At 44.4% G+C, this 14,111-nt stretch overlaps 1 protein-coding gene across 1 annotated transcript in view; it reads left to right on the top strand.

Moving 5' to 3' along the window:
- The window catches only part of Lekr1 (leucine, glutamate and lysine rich 1), a 175,612-nt gene extending 161,984 nt beyond the window's left edge, over window positions 1-13,628 (top strand). Inside the window, exons 12-13 of the mRNA XM_055596834.1 lie at window positions 470-769; window positions 13,218-13,628. Of these exons, the coding sequence (XP_055452809.1) occupies window positions 470-769; window positions 13,218-13,628 (711 nt within the window). The remainder of the gene's footprint in view (window positions 1-469; window positions 770-13,217) is intronic.
- Window positions 13,629-14,111: the final 483 nt, after the last annotated feature.

Consider the following 14,111-nt stretch of genomic DNA (forward strand, 5'->3'; position numbering starts at 1 on the left):
AGAAAGAAAGAAAGAAAGAAAGAAAGAAAGAAAGAAAGAAAGAAAGAAAGAAAGAAAGAAAGAAAGACACCACGCAGGCAAACTTGCTGTTTTGATGTGAATGCAATGCAGCTGTGGTATTCCCCTTCTGGGTCTCCAAATATCAGGCAGGTACTTGGAGATCCCAGAGTTCAGCCAACCCCTCTCCCATCTGGTTGTGGAAATTTGAGTTATCTTTGGCAGCTCGATACTGTCACAGAGATTTCAGTATTTCCAAAGGTCCCCAAGTAGTTCATAGGATACCATTTTAGGAAAAAATAAAGTCTGTATTGACTTAAAAAATATCAGAAGGCCTATATATGTCATAGGATTTGCTTTCATCTGGTAGAAAAGCACCCTGGTTTATGGAAGAAATGTCCTAACAGCAGCAAGAGCTCTGTGGTTCCCTAGAAACAGTTGCCTATAAACTAACATGAGATCTATCTTACAGATAGATGACTTACTCGCAGATGCTACAAGAGACCTGAGGCTGGAAGTGGCCTCGCTCCAAGAAAAACTCCGTGAGTCCCATGCACGATACACTGAAGAGGCCGAATCAAAGTCAAAAGAAATCGAAGACCTGAAAAATTTGGTTGCAGAATTTGAATGTCGCTTGAAGAAGGAAACTGGCCACAAGGATTCCGTTTCAGAAGACTTGAAGAAGGAAGTGAAACAGAAGTCAGAGGAACTGGAAAGAGTAATGCTGGCCCAAACAGAGCTGCTGCAGCAGTTTAGTCAGTCCCAGGAAGAGGTAGGATGCAGACAACCCCTCGGTGAAGAACCGGGCCATTTAAAAAGCAAACAGGCACGAAGTTGACAGGCAGTTTGAGGTCAGGAGAGAGTCATAGCCTGGCTCCATGGCACCCCTGGGCTTCCGTGGGACAGTTCTCTTCTTTTGAAGTATTCTGTGTTCTCTGAGACTCTGATGCATGCATACAATGTATTTCTGTTGGTCATATTCATACACACCCCTTCCTTTCTTTCAACTTGTGCATTTCCCCCTTGTTCTCTTCCCAACTTGATATCTGTTTTTGTTTGGTTGTTTGGTTTGTTTTTATTTTAATAACAGTCCAATTAGTGCTACCCTTGTGTCCATGGGTGCACAGCCATCTTCTGGGGCCTGGTTCATCTACCAGGGAGCCATACTCCTGAAGAAAAACTGGCTTTCTATCCTGTAGCAGCCATCAACAGTGCTTCTCAGCTAGGGGTGGAAAGCTCACGTGAATCTCCCTGCTCCCTGCTCCCTGCGGGATGCTGACAGGCTTGATCTGTGTAGCTCTTCTCTGAGCAGCTTCAGCCCCCACAGGGTTCAAAGTACAAGAGTCTTGCCATGTCCGGGAAAAAGCCCAAACTATTTCTTAGACTCTTTCTGTTCCCTCTTCCACCGTGTTCTGTGAGCTGTGGGGGCTGTGCTATGACACTGATGTCTCGTTTAGGGCTGAGTCCTTTCTAGGAAACAGTTCTGTGTTGCAAATGATCATTTAACAGCTGCAAGACTAGGACTCCTACAAATTAGATCTTACTTGCTTTAACATTAGAGCTTTGCCAAAGAAATTTTCAGAGCACATTCTGCTTAAGTTTAAAAAAAAAATACAGCAATATAAAGATAATTTGACTTTCATGTTTTATAGCTCTGTCAGCCTGAACTTGTAAGGTAACTTATGCATTTGTCTTCTGTCTTCGGGATGCATGATTATGTCAATGTTTTTTAGCCTGAGGCAGGCTCCTTTTTACTGAGAAATGTTTATCTCTGGCTTATTTATGAACTGCTTACAGTTTATAAATGGTATAACAATTGATTATACTTGATCCCATTTATGACAATATAGCATATAAAGGAAATGGACCATTTTGAATGCTAGGGAGAAGATTTCTTTCGGCCTTATTGGCTTCTTAATAAAGAAGCAAAGGGAAAGTGCTAGCAATAACATTGGTTATTAACAATAAACGCTATTTTCTTGCCATACTTAAATATCCATCCAAAACTGAAAGCTTATGCCACCGTAAGGTGGGGCACTGACAAACAAGCATGGGCAGTTTCACAGGCTCACACAGTGAGAGAGTCAAGATGCAAATGTGAAGCTCTGTGGGACCACGTCTCCTCTTCCAGGAAGAATTTCTGATTCTAAATTTCTGGGGGATCTCGGGCTCAGCCCACAATATCTTCTGGTCTCAACCACTTACTTTTACTCTAAAAATGAACAAAAACAAAGCAGATAAACACAAAACACCCAAACAGTAAATTCAATCCAGCCTGGTCTGGAAGAGGAAGGCACCACCAGAGGGTCAGGCAGTTGCCTCATGCAGGAGGACAGCAGCTCAGTCCAGGCAGGAGAGGCCTAGGAGCACACTGGAGAAACTGAGGAAGGAGGTGCTGCTCATCTGCTTTTACTGGGTTCGGGTAAATTGCCAACCCCATGGAGAAAATCGGGCTGAAGGAGAGGAGGGCCAAGCCACTGGATGAGCTAGTCTGAACTCCAAAACAAATGGCAATGCACAAAATGAGAAGTGACTCATGCAGGGGACAAATACAAAAAGAACAAGGTCATTTTTTAATGTGAATTATCATCTGTGTAGGTGCTAGGCACTGTGCTAGATAAGCAGTGGTGTAACTATAAACAAAATGGTGGCAACTTTCTGGGAAATGTTAAAGAAGGCTGTGAGTGAATGGTCGAACTAACACCCAGACGAACAATGCTCTAAATAGATATGTGCCACACGAAAGCCTAGACTGAAGGGTAGAGACAGCCTCCCTTAAGAGCCTATAACTTACCACTACTTGACAAACTACCCCCAAAGCCGGTGATTTAAACAATAAGAATTCACTGTCTCGTTTCTCTTTTGAAAGATTTATTTACTTCTATTTATGTGTGCATACTTGTCTGTGTGGGTATACGTATATAGTTGCCAGTACACACAACTGTGCTCACCAGAGGAGGTCAGAAGAGGGTTCCAGGTGTCCTTCTCTGACACTCAGCCCATTTGAGACAGAATCTCTTTTTGATCCTGAGGCTCTCGCTTTCTCAGCTAGGCCAGCAAGGCCCAGCATTCTCCATCCACAGAGCTGGAGTCAACGGGTATGTGGGAGACACCTAGCTTGCTGCATTGGTGCAAGGGTGCAAACTCAATTGTCATGTTGTGCAGAGAGCACCCCTAAACACTGAGACCTCTCTCCAGCCCCCGACATCTCATTTCTGTAAATGAGGAAGCTGTTGTAGTTTAGCTGGGTGTCTATGGTTCAGCGTCTCTTAAGAACTTGGTGTGAGGTGTTAAAGGGGTAACAGTCTGAGCTAGAGGCGTGGCTGACAGAGGCTGGGATTCTACTTCGCTAGTATAAGCAAAGTTAGAGTAACAGCTTTTTCCTCGTGGGCTGTTAATGGAGTGTGGCTGTTTGCCAGAGACATCCCTCATTCCATGCCACACGGGCCTCTCCATAAAAGAACTAACCCTGTGTGCTAGCTTCCTCTGGACAAGCACAGTAAAGGTACCGAGACAGAAGCCACAGTCCTTAGGTAGCCCAGCAGTGACACCTCCCGGCTATTTTTTTTAAATTCTGTTCATTACGAATGAGGCAGTAAGTCCAGCCCACATGCACGGTAAGGAGGTGCCCAAGCTGTGACTAGCAGGAGAGAGGCCTTGAGCCATCAGAAGCTTCTGCATGCGTTACTTTTTCTGTGATTTGTTATCTATTGCTGTGATTCAGCAACATGGTCAAAGCAATGAAAGAATAAGTTTATTTGGGCTTATGCTTCCAGGGGGCTAGAGTCAGTGATGGTGGAGCAAGGACATGGCCATGGCTGGCTGGTACAGCAGCTGAGGGCTCAGCTCTTGATCCACACACAGGAGGCAGAAAGAGACATTGGGAATGAGGCCAGTCTTTTGAAACCTCAGAGCCCCCAGTGTGCCCCCAGAGACACACCTTCTGCAACAAGGAATATCCCCAGTCCTTCTCAAACAGTCTCACCAAGTAGAACCAAGTATTCAGACATGAGTGTATACTACATCTTCTGGACACACCTTCTGGAGGTGATGTTAGCAAAACTAAAAGTGACTTCTTTAGAGCTAAGGAGAGCTCATCTCGTCATGCCCGTAGCCATGAAAGGTTTTAAGGTTTGTTTGTTTTAATGTGGACTTCTGGAGTAGAGAGACGTCTCACAGTGAAAAGCAGCAGTTCTTCTTCCAGGCGACCTGGGTCAATTCCCAGCTCCCAGACGGGAGCTCACACTGTCTGTAACTCCATTCCAGGCGCCCTGATACCTTCTTTTTATCTCCAAGGACACACATGAAGGGCACAGACATACAGTAAAAACAAAACAAAATATGGACTTCTGAAAGATAGAAAGATATTAGGTTAGTATACAAACTAACTAGTCACGGGTCATTGCTAGAAAGGGGAAAAGTATTGTTCATAAAATAAAGCAAACAATGAAAGAATGCTGGAGGGCAGTTTTCTTTCATGAGAGGGACAAGTAGACTAGGGTTTTCATCAGAACCTACCAAAATATCACCTCAGATTAAACAATGAGACCTGAAGGCTATTTCTTTGTCTAAACATGCCAAAGTACAGAATATACTTATAAAATAGGAAATGAGCCCATGAAAGTGATAGGATTTTTGAGCAGAAAGAATGTGAGCTGTAAATAAAGTCTTATAAAATGAAAAGTTCTGTATGTTTTTAACCAGTGTTCTTAGACACTTTAAGTTCCTCAGATTCTGGAGACTTTAGAGCTGTAATTACTTGGATAAAAAAAAAATCCCATTAGAATAAAAATAAATTAGTGTTCTCCTAAGGAAGCTAATTAAGGTGAAGAAAGTCCTGTTCTCTTTCAAGAGGCCAAAGAGAGAATGGGATTTGTTTTTAACTGCAGGAAAGGGTTAGTAGGAAGCTGAAGCCACTGACAGGCAAAAGGGGCCTTCCTTAGTGTAATGACTTGGGAAGTGAGAACAGCAACATAAGGCAGAACAGTGAGGAGGTGTAGTAACTCACAAGACAGGGAACAGAAAACAAAACTACTGAAAATGTAAAGTTGAGTAAGACTCCAAACAGCTCTTGTGGAGGTGGGGGTGGGGAAGACACACACACAACACAATAAAAAAAAAAAAAAAACCAAAACTGGAACATCACCAACAGAAGAGAGAACAGGAAGTTAATGTTAGCAAGTAGCACACTAAAGCCAAATTAAACAGGTCGTGTTTTTGGCACCAGTGGTCCCCCTTCCTCATGTGAGTTCCACGTGAGTTCTATTAAGACAGTGTGACTCAATGTAAGGGGCCTCATCTTATGTTCTATAGAAAGAAAACAGCTCAATCTTTTTGTTGTTTTAAGACCATAAAAAGTGAGTAAGGGGTGGCGGGGTGGGGGGAGGCAGAAGTTTCAGATACTGCAGTTTTTGTAGCCCATCTAATGGTAGTTAAAAATATTCAAAAATAGAAAACAGTGCTCCTCCTTAAAGATGGGGAACGGAGTGGGTGTGTTTGTCTCTACTCCACCACACTGCCATGAAATAAAACGCGGGTAAACCCATCAGGGCAGAGGAAACAAGAGAAGAACTAACACCCGATGAAAAAGACAGAATTTTGGAAAACGGAAAGCCAGTTCCTGAGAGATAATGGACTTGGAAAAGTATTGAAACTTAGTAACCATTGTGGGTTTGCGGATCCCAAAGATGAAACTAATTACATGGTACAATAAGGAGGCTCAGGAAAGAGAGACACAAAATGCCTGGCCTACAAAGCGCGTCCATAACAGCCAAGGCTACACAGAAAAACCCTGTCTCAGAGAAGAAGAAAAGAATGGAGCCCCGAACAGGGCTGACTGAGAGTAAAAGGAGCAAGTAGATCCTCAGGGACCCACAGTCCCCTGGTACCACTACCCACCTGCCTGGGTTTTTTCTCTCTAGCAAAACTGAATGAGAAAGATACTGTATATGCAAATACATCAGAGCATGAAACAGAACAAGAGCTGTAGTGAAAGTCTGTATAGCAAATAGGAGACATCCCATTCCTTGTCACAAACTCCTCTCCCACAGTTCAGACAACAAGGCTTATATGTAAGTACCTAAGAAGTTAGAAGAGCTCTCTCTCATGAGATGACCTACCTCTAAATAAAAGACCCATGTATACTTGCCATTGGGGTATCTAAGACAATAGCTATAGCCATTGGGGTATCTAAGACAAGTAGCTACCGGCCCAGTCTCCCTGCCCAGAAGTGGGCTAGCCAGTAGCCCTATCCAGACACTTATTGTTCTGGGAACTTGGTTTGTTATCATAAACAGCCAAAGACCACATAATATTTTAGAACTGTCTCTAATATTGAAGGATAACAACCAGAAACAAATGAATACATAATTAGCCCAGCCAGATTTAGTCACCAAATGTGTTGACTTGCAGTGTTTTCTTTTTCAGAGCATTCAAATGTCAAAATTGTGGCTTGAAGGCTCGCCAATCTGTATTTGTGTCAACACACCTGTTTTTATTGTTGGGTTGCTTTGCTTGGCACCCTGCATTTGCTTTTGCTTAAGAAACAAGCAAAGAAAGTACAAGTCAGTGCTATGTGCTGCAGACTCAGGAGACAGCAGGGAAGGGGCAAGGAGAATTTGTCTCCAAACTGTTGGCACAGTGGCTCTCTGTGGGGAGTCAGAAATACTGACTAGGAATCTTATGTAACCTTCTAAAACATTGGGATCATGGATGATCTTAAACCTTTTGATAGCTAAAGCTATTTCCAAATATCAAATCTGCTTCAAAAAACATTTATGCAGGAAAATTTGATAAAACTTTGGATCTATGTAAACCTGTAAGATAGAACTTCATGAATACATAGTATTTGCAAGCACAATTACCTTATTTTCAAAAGGGAATTCCTTTGTTTGGGAGTCTGTATTTAGTTCAAATGCATATGTAAAGAAAGAACGGCTTGTTACTCTATGGTAATTCTACGTAGGAGAATGAGAAACCCAGTCCAGCCAGTAACTTATCAAACAAGTGATTCTCAGCCTGAAGACATCATAAAATTACAGCATCAGTTTCTCTTTCAAAGAGCAAAGCTTTTACGGGTCTTGCTTAGGCTTGGCTGGCTGACAGCAGAGACAGAGAAACTGAGAACCCAAGAATTTGGCCAAGAAGCTTGAGCAGACGTGGGTGCGGCCAGAGCATCTCTACTTATGAAGAAGGAAGATTCAGGACAGTGACAAATTGGGAAGAAATATGGAGGTTTTGCATTGTTGCACTTAAAGCTGACAAGATATTAAAATTGAATTGTTGGCTTAGAAGAGGAAATCCTAAATAATGTGTGTTTTAGGCTCTTCTCCCTCATCTTGAAGACCGTCATTCTGAGGGATTTTGTCATTTCTGTGACTTTTATTCTGATAAGATTACAATAGCTGGCTTTATTGTGCTTGCAAGCATGAGTACATGGTTTTAATACAGTCTGCCTGGCATTCGTCTTCTTTCCTAAAACTTTGTTTCTCATCCCTATTTTACCAAAAAGCCATCTCTATTGTTTTCCTGTAGAGCTTGGGGTTGAACAGACTAGCTGAAGGGGAGCTGGGCACATTTTCTGCTAAGTCTTACTCATATTTCTGGTTTCCACACCTTCTCCAAAGAGCTTTCTTTTGCCTCAGTTGCCACCACCCCTTTCTCCCCATCCCAGCCAGCTGGCCACCCACCTTTCTGAGCTTTATCTGGTTAGAGTTGGTAGAAACTGTGTCATCCATCATCTGGTGCCTGGTCAGGACCTCATTAGTGTAAAACATGAACAAGGCCATCTGTGCTGATTCTTCAATGAAGGCTTCTTTCTTGGCATAACCCCCTTGAGCGCCACTGCGGCCTGTTATGCCAAATACAGCTGATCCCGAAACACCACAAACAGGAGTCACACCTTCACAATAATCAGGTTACTCAGCAAAGCCTCCTCTTGCTTCTTCTTCTTTTCTGTGTTTGCAGCTGAAATACTCAGTTTTCAAAACAAATATAAACCAGTCACCCTTACATTTCAAAAGGGAGGGAATGGGCCACCACTAATATTGGCAAGTGTAAGCAGAATCTGCGCTAATTTATGTTCTCACTTTTTCACTTACCTACTCAGTGGGAGCGTAATTAAGCAATTGTCTTAAGTCTGAGAATGCCTTGAGACCGCTGTAGACACTGCTCAGCACCAATGGGTGGGCTTCAGGTCCAGAAGCAGTCCCTCACCCCGGCTACATTACTCCTGGCCTCAGAATAGGAACCTCCATGAAAACTTTCAGTCCCTGCTGTGCCGTGTCCGCCACCTTGTCCCTTGCTCCACCCTACACCGCCTTTCACAAAGCTGGCGGAGAGAGCTGCTTTTCATGCCAATGTGGTCGTGCCAGTGCCCTGCTTGAAATATCTTCCCATGATCCAGCTGGCCCTCTCAGAGCCAAGAAAAATCTCCAGCAATAACATGCTGCCAGAGTTCTCCTCTGACTCGCTCACTTCCTCCTGCCTCAGTGCTGGTCGTTTCTCCTGTGTCTACAGGCCAAGTCTTCTGGAGACCATGTTCCATGCCTGGACATGTCTCTTGCTGCCCCCTGTGCTTGGGAACCCCACTTACCCTTCTCTACCTGGCGCATGCCTGCCATTTCATTTTGACTCCCAGTTCAGTTGCAGTTCGGTAATATTACTTTACGATGCTATGGTAAACTGCAGCCCAGGATAATCTTATGTAAGACATGGAGAGAGCAGTACATCACTGATCATTCTCATGTTTACGGCTGATTTTCAGCCTCATTAAGCATGTTCTGTCCTACACATTCTTTCATGTTACTCAGGAAAAGTACGTATTAAAAGTCTGCCACAGCCAGGCATAGTAGCACACGCCTTTTAGATCCAGCACTTGGGAGGCAGAAGCAGGTGGATCTCTGTGAGATGGAGGCCAGCCTGGTCTACATAGTGAGTTTCAGGACAGCCAGAACTAAACAGTGAGATTCTGTCTTAAAAACAAAACAAGCAAAAAGAGTCTGCACAGCCCACCCTTCTTCCCTAACTGCAGAAAACAGTACAACTTTAGGCCATGATTGTTTTCACATATGATGGAATTTTCCACTCCTGTGTCTACTGACTGCAGTCACATCCACATGTTCTCTTATGCTGGCACACTCCATTCCGAAATAGCAACTTCCTAAACTTTCAATATTCCAGTTTCCACATCCCACACTATCACTGAATAAATTATAATAACTAAACTATTCGTTGAACAAAGCTGTGTTGTAGTATTAATTTAGGAGAGGAAGTTGTGATGTCAGCAGAGAAAACAAAGGTATTAGGGTATCCACCTAAGAAATCATAGTGTTTTGGCACAGGTGAAAGTCCCAACTTCAGACTCTGTTTTCATTTCGGAGGTCCTCCTGGTTTGGGAAATAATAGAATTAATTCTTGGTGCTGAAAGCTAATAGCTTGAAGGATGACTGCAGAGTGCAGCCCTCACGCTGAGACCACCAGCAGCCCTCTCCTGCCCCAACTCCCTGATCTTCCTCCCAGCTGGACTGTATCCAGGAGGAACTGGGGCTTGCAGTCTGAGAACTCGTGGCTGCTTCAGCCCTCCCTGGCTAGAAAGCCTGGAGTCTGCTGCCACCGCGCTCCAGCTGTGGCTGCTGCTTCGGTGGCTCTCTGTCCCCCCGGCCTTTCCGTGCCCCCTTGCCACTTGCCCTAAGCCAGTTTTCAGGGGCTTGTCCTGGGTTTGTTTTCTGTAGAGTGTTACTCTCTTTGGAGGCCCAAATTCAAGCTTAGTGAATTGGCTGGAGTTTGTTTTTCTCTGACGAGGCTGTCGTGACCTCATCTCTTTACTTTTCATAGTAAGCATCCAGACCACTGACTGTTTGCCTCATTGACCATCCCTAGCCCTGTTTGGTTTTATGTTTTAGGGAAACTGGCTCCTCCACAAAGTTTTCTTGAGCAGGGGCATTTTATACTAATTAATTGAAAACGATTTAAATTTGATTACTTCTACACATTTTGCCAGCCTACTGTATATATAGATAAATAATATGTGTGAATGTATATAAAGATAGGTATGTATAGTACTGTATATGTAGATAAATACTGTGAATAGATAAATGAAGCAGTAGGACTTTCTTTTTAAAAGAAAGGTTAAATTAATAGAGTTTAGAATTCCTAGGAAAATCAGATGAAAATGTCTCACCGGTTTTCGTCACCTTGATGTGTCCTAGACATGAAATGGCCTATGTATGCCTGCCACATGGCTGAAGCAGATTCCTCACCCAGGCACGGGGCTAGGCAGCGCTAGGCATCCACTGCTTCAGGGCCGAGTTGCCCTCAGCAAGTTATGTAACCAGGCCTGGCTTCTTTTGTGGCGACGATGTCAGGAGCAGTGAATGTGAGTGCTCTCACACAGCGGCTTCTTAATCGTGCTCGCCAGAAGCTTGGTACCTCCCACCCCGGCTGCCAGCCAGTACTCAGGTGGACCTAATGAAAGCCAGATGACAAAGCCACAAATGCCAGCAGTTTCCGGTTCCTCTAAAAACTAAAAACAAGCAAAAGCAAATAACTGACAAATGGCTTAGAAAATATGGAACTGGGGATCATGTGTGTTTGCACTAAAAATATAAGTAAGGACCTTTGACCCTGACATTCTAATGGTTTTTTTAGTAACATCTGGAACTGCTCCATAGCCTTTATTTATTCATTTATTTTGTTTGTTTGTTTATGTATTTGAGACAGGGTCTCTGTATGTAGCCCTGCCTGTCCTGGAAGCCGCTATGTAGAGCAGGCTGGCCTGGAACTCAGAACTTCCTGTCTCTGCCTCCCTAGTGCTGGGCTTAAAGGAGTGCGCGCCCATATTCAGCCGGTGTTATATTTTAATTACCAAATTTGTAACTGAGTAAAATTTTGTCCCTAATCATGAGAAACTCACATACAGGAGGATGCAGTTCAGCCGGATGATTTCTTATTTAGTTACACTGATGGCGGATTAGTCACTATATCTTACGGAGGATATTTTCCATGAAGACTCAGATGTGGAAATGCCTTGGCTGCTTTTACAAACTAACCTGACTGATAATTCCTATAGTATAATAACTTCAAAGTGTTTGTTTTTATGACATCACTTTGAATGACTGACTTTCATCCTGTGTGTGTGTGTATGTATGTGTGTGTGTGTGTGTGTGTGTGTGTGTGTGTAAGTGCATGCATGGAGACCATGTGAATTTAGAAGCTAACGTTGGGTGTCTTCTGCCATCACCCTACACCTTATTTTTTGAGACAGGGTCTCTCACTGGATCTGGCTGACACCAGCTCAGCCTGACCAGCTGTCCCCAGAACCCCTAGCAGTCCTCCTGTATTTGCCTTCTCAGCACCAGGATTCCAGACACTCTTTGCCATCCCTGGCTTTTTCCACGGTTGCTCGGGAACTGAGTTCAAGTCCTTATACTTGCATGGCAACCATTTTATTGACTGAACCCTCTTCTCATCCTCCTCCCCCCATTTGCAGACTCATGTCAAATGTCGCATTACTTTTCTCAGGGAGACACGAGCAAATATCTGTTTGCCTCAGATAGGCCCTCAGTGACAGATCATATGAACAACTCCATTCCCACCCAGCTTGCTGAACCAAATAATTCTATGGAGCTTACTTACAGACACACGGGAGTGGGGTTATGTAACAGGAGCACAGGTAACCCCAAAACAGCTGCATCTCCAAAAAGTCCCACTCCAGTATAATGAAATCTTCCCAAAAGCTTCATAATGGAGTATACACACAGACACACACACACAGCTGTGGGGTGAGTGGGGGCAAGAGGGAGTGGATGGAATCTCGGGGGAGAGTCTAATGAGCCTCCGTACTCTCTCCTGTGAGGAAATGCCAGTAGGCCTGCTCTTGTGAGGGTCTAGGGTAGGTAATCGCAGCTGCTCTGATTAAGATGGCCATATCATACCCAAGAATGCATTTCACAGTATCCGGACACTAGGAAGAGCCAAGAGCCTATGTTTTCCACGGCCCTTAAAGGAATTGCAATGAACCCCACATGTGAAAATGGATCATTCCTCACCTTAAAAAAAAAAAAATGTAGAATCTCAGACTTGGATGGAGCCTTAATGATATCTAATCCAATCTCATTTAAAGCTCACATTTGTTTCAATATATCCCTATGTGTGAGATTCTATGTTTTCAAGATTATTCTGTCAAAAAGCCCCTCCTTATTAAAACACATAGCATCCACTCTTGGGTTCAGATTCCATTAGATACATAAAAACCAGTTCTGCTCAACCTTATGAGGTGGCAAGCTTGCTCAGTAAGAGGCTGGACATGAAGATCCCACAGCCCATATGATGAAGGTCAGCCCTATGTGGCTCTTTTTGGGAAGTAGGGGAGCCTTTAAGATGCTGGTCTGGTGGGAGGTCCCTCCGTTCTGGTGGGAGGTCCTACCGTTCCCGGAGGTGTGTGACCAAAGCACATGGTGGGACCCCGGCTGACCCTCCCACCATGCACTCCTGCTGGGATATGCCACCCTCTCCAGGTCCTGGCACCCAGGGGCTACCTGATCATGGGCTGTTTCCTCCAGAGCCAACGAGCCAAAATAAATGTATTCCCCTTAGAGCTCACTGCCTCAGACAGTCTTCTCAGCAAGGAGGCACTGACTATTTCAGACTGTCCCCACAGCCCGCAGTAACGATGAAATTTCTGCTGGAATGAAAAGAAATACATGTTCTGTATTGGGCGGTAGGATCCTAAAGAACGATGCAGGATCTCCATATTCAAGTTCTAGTGGAAGCATCTGAAAGATAGCCGATATCACCGTTTAAACGCTCTGGCTGCTTTTTCTTTCCACACTCCTAATTTTACCAGTTCGCCTCACACATTGGCCTACACCTTCATTATAAAGTAACAAGCACGTGATGACTTCTCAGATTTGTTGGTGGGTATCAGAACACACTGTTGTAGGCAGCAGCAGGCCTGGATTCCTGCTGCAATCCCACCGCGCCATCTGCAGAACCCTGGTCATTCCACCTTACAAATGGCAAGAGGTGAGCTACCCATTCTGTTAGCATTATTTCCAACCTCACACACTATTTTTCATTTCTCCGTCTCATGTAGTAGAGTACTAAAGAGACAGAGAATACAGCCCCTGACCTTCAGCTCAGTTCTGATTTAAATTGTCAGTAACTCTCCACTTACATAAACTGTTTCAAGCCAGAGGTGCTTTTTCCTCATTTCTTTTCAGAACACTTTTCTCCAGGAAACTGTGCGTAGAGAGTGTGAAGAACGCTTTGAACTGACAGAGGCTTTGAGTCAAGCCAGAGAACAGCTCCTGGAGCTCAGGAAGAGCGGAGGAAGCTTGCCGTGTTCCCTCAACAAGGGCGCCGTAGCCTACCCTGCCTCTGCAGTCGCTAATCGCCAGGAGCGAAGCAGCGCGAAGCAGAACTGCCCACGAGGCACCAGCACGCCCACCCTGCATGGACTGCCAAAACCCATGGCTTCCCCAAACGTAGATAAGCTCAAGAAGGTCGCCAGCTCCGGACTGCCCTCCATCACCCAGCCACGTCCTTCCAGAGGCCGAACATCCTCAGTGAACGAGGCCAGGCGCAGGTTGACAGCCATCCTCCTGCGCAGCAGCAGGCTGAGTCAGCAGTAATGATGACCTGCTTTACGGCGCGCGCGCACGCACACACACACACACACACACACACACACACCTTCCACAGCCTGGCAGAGACTCACTGTAACTGGGGTGCCCAGAAACAAACTGTCGATGTAATTAACAACGAATGTAAAAGGCTAGGGACTGAGGAGCCATATTTTTCAAAGGGCCTTGGAAATTGCAACTGGTAATGAAGTTGGTATTCCAGAGGGCTGATTTTCACGTTTATGTATGTGTTTTATGCGCTATGATACTGGCCTTTTAGAGACCACAGGTAAAGGCTTCTCCACCTAGCGTTTTTTGTTGCTTTGTTTTGTTTTGTTTTGTTTTTCTCCTCCTTTCTTCCTTCCTCAGTTCTTGCCTTTCATCCTCCCTTCTACCTTCCTTCCTTCCTTTCTACCATTATCTCCACAGATAGCTCCGTAGATGATCTTCACGAAAGATTATATCGGTTTCATTGTCATTTTTCCTTTGTTT

This window comes from Psammomys obesus, unplaced genomic scaffold, assembly GCF_907164565.1.
Source record: "Psammomys obesus unplaced genomic scaffold, mPsaObe1.curated_primary_1811, whole genome shotgun sequence".
In the NCBI taxonomy this organism is placed as follows: Eukaryota; Metazoa; Chordata; class Mammalia; order Rodentia; family Muridae; genus Psammomys; species Psammomys obesus.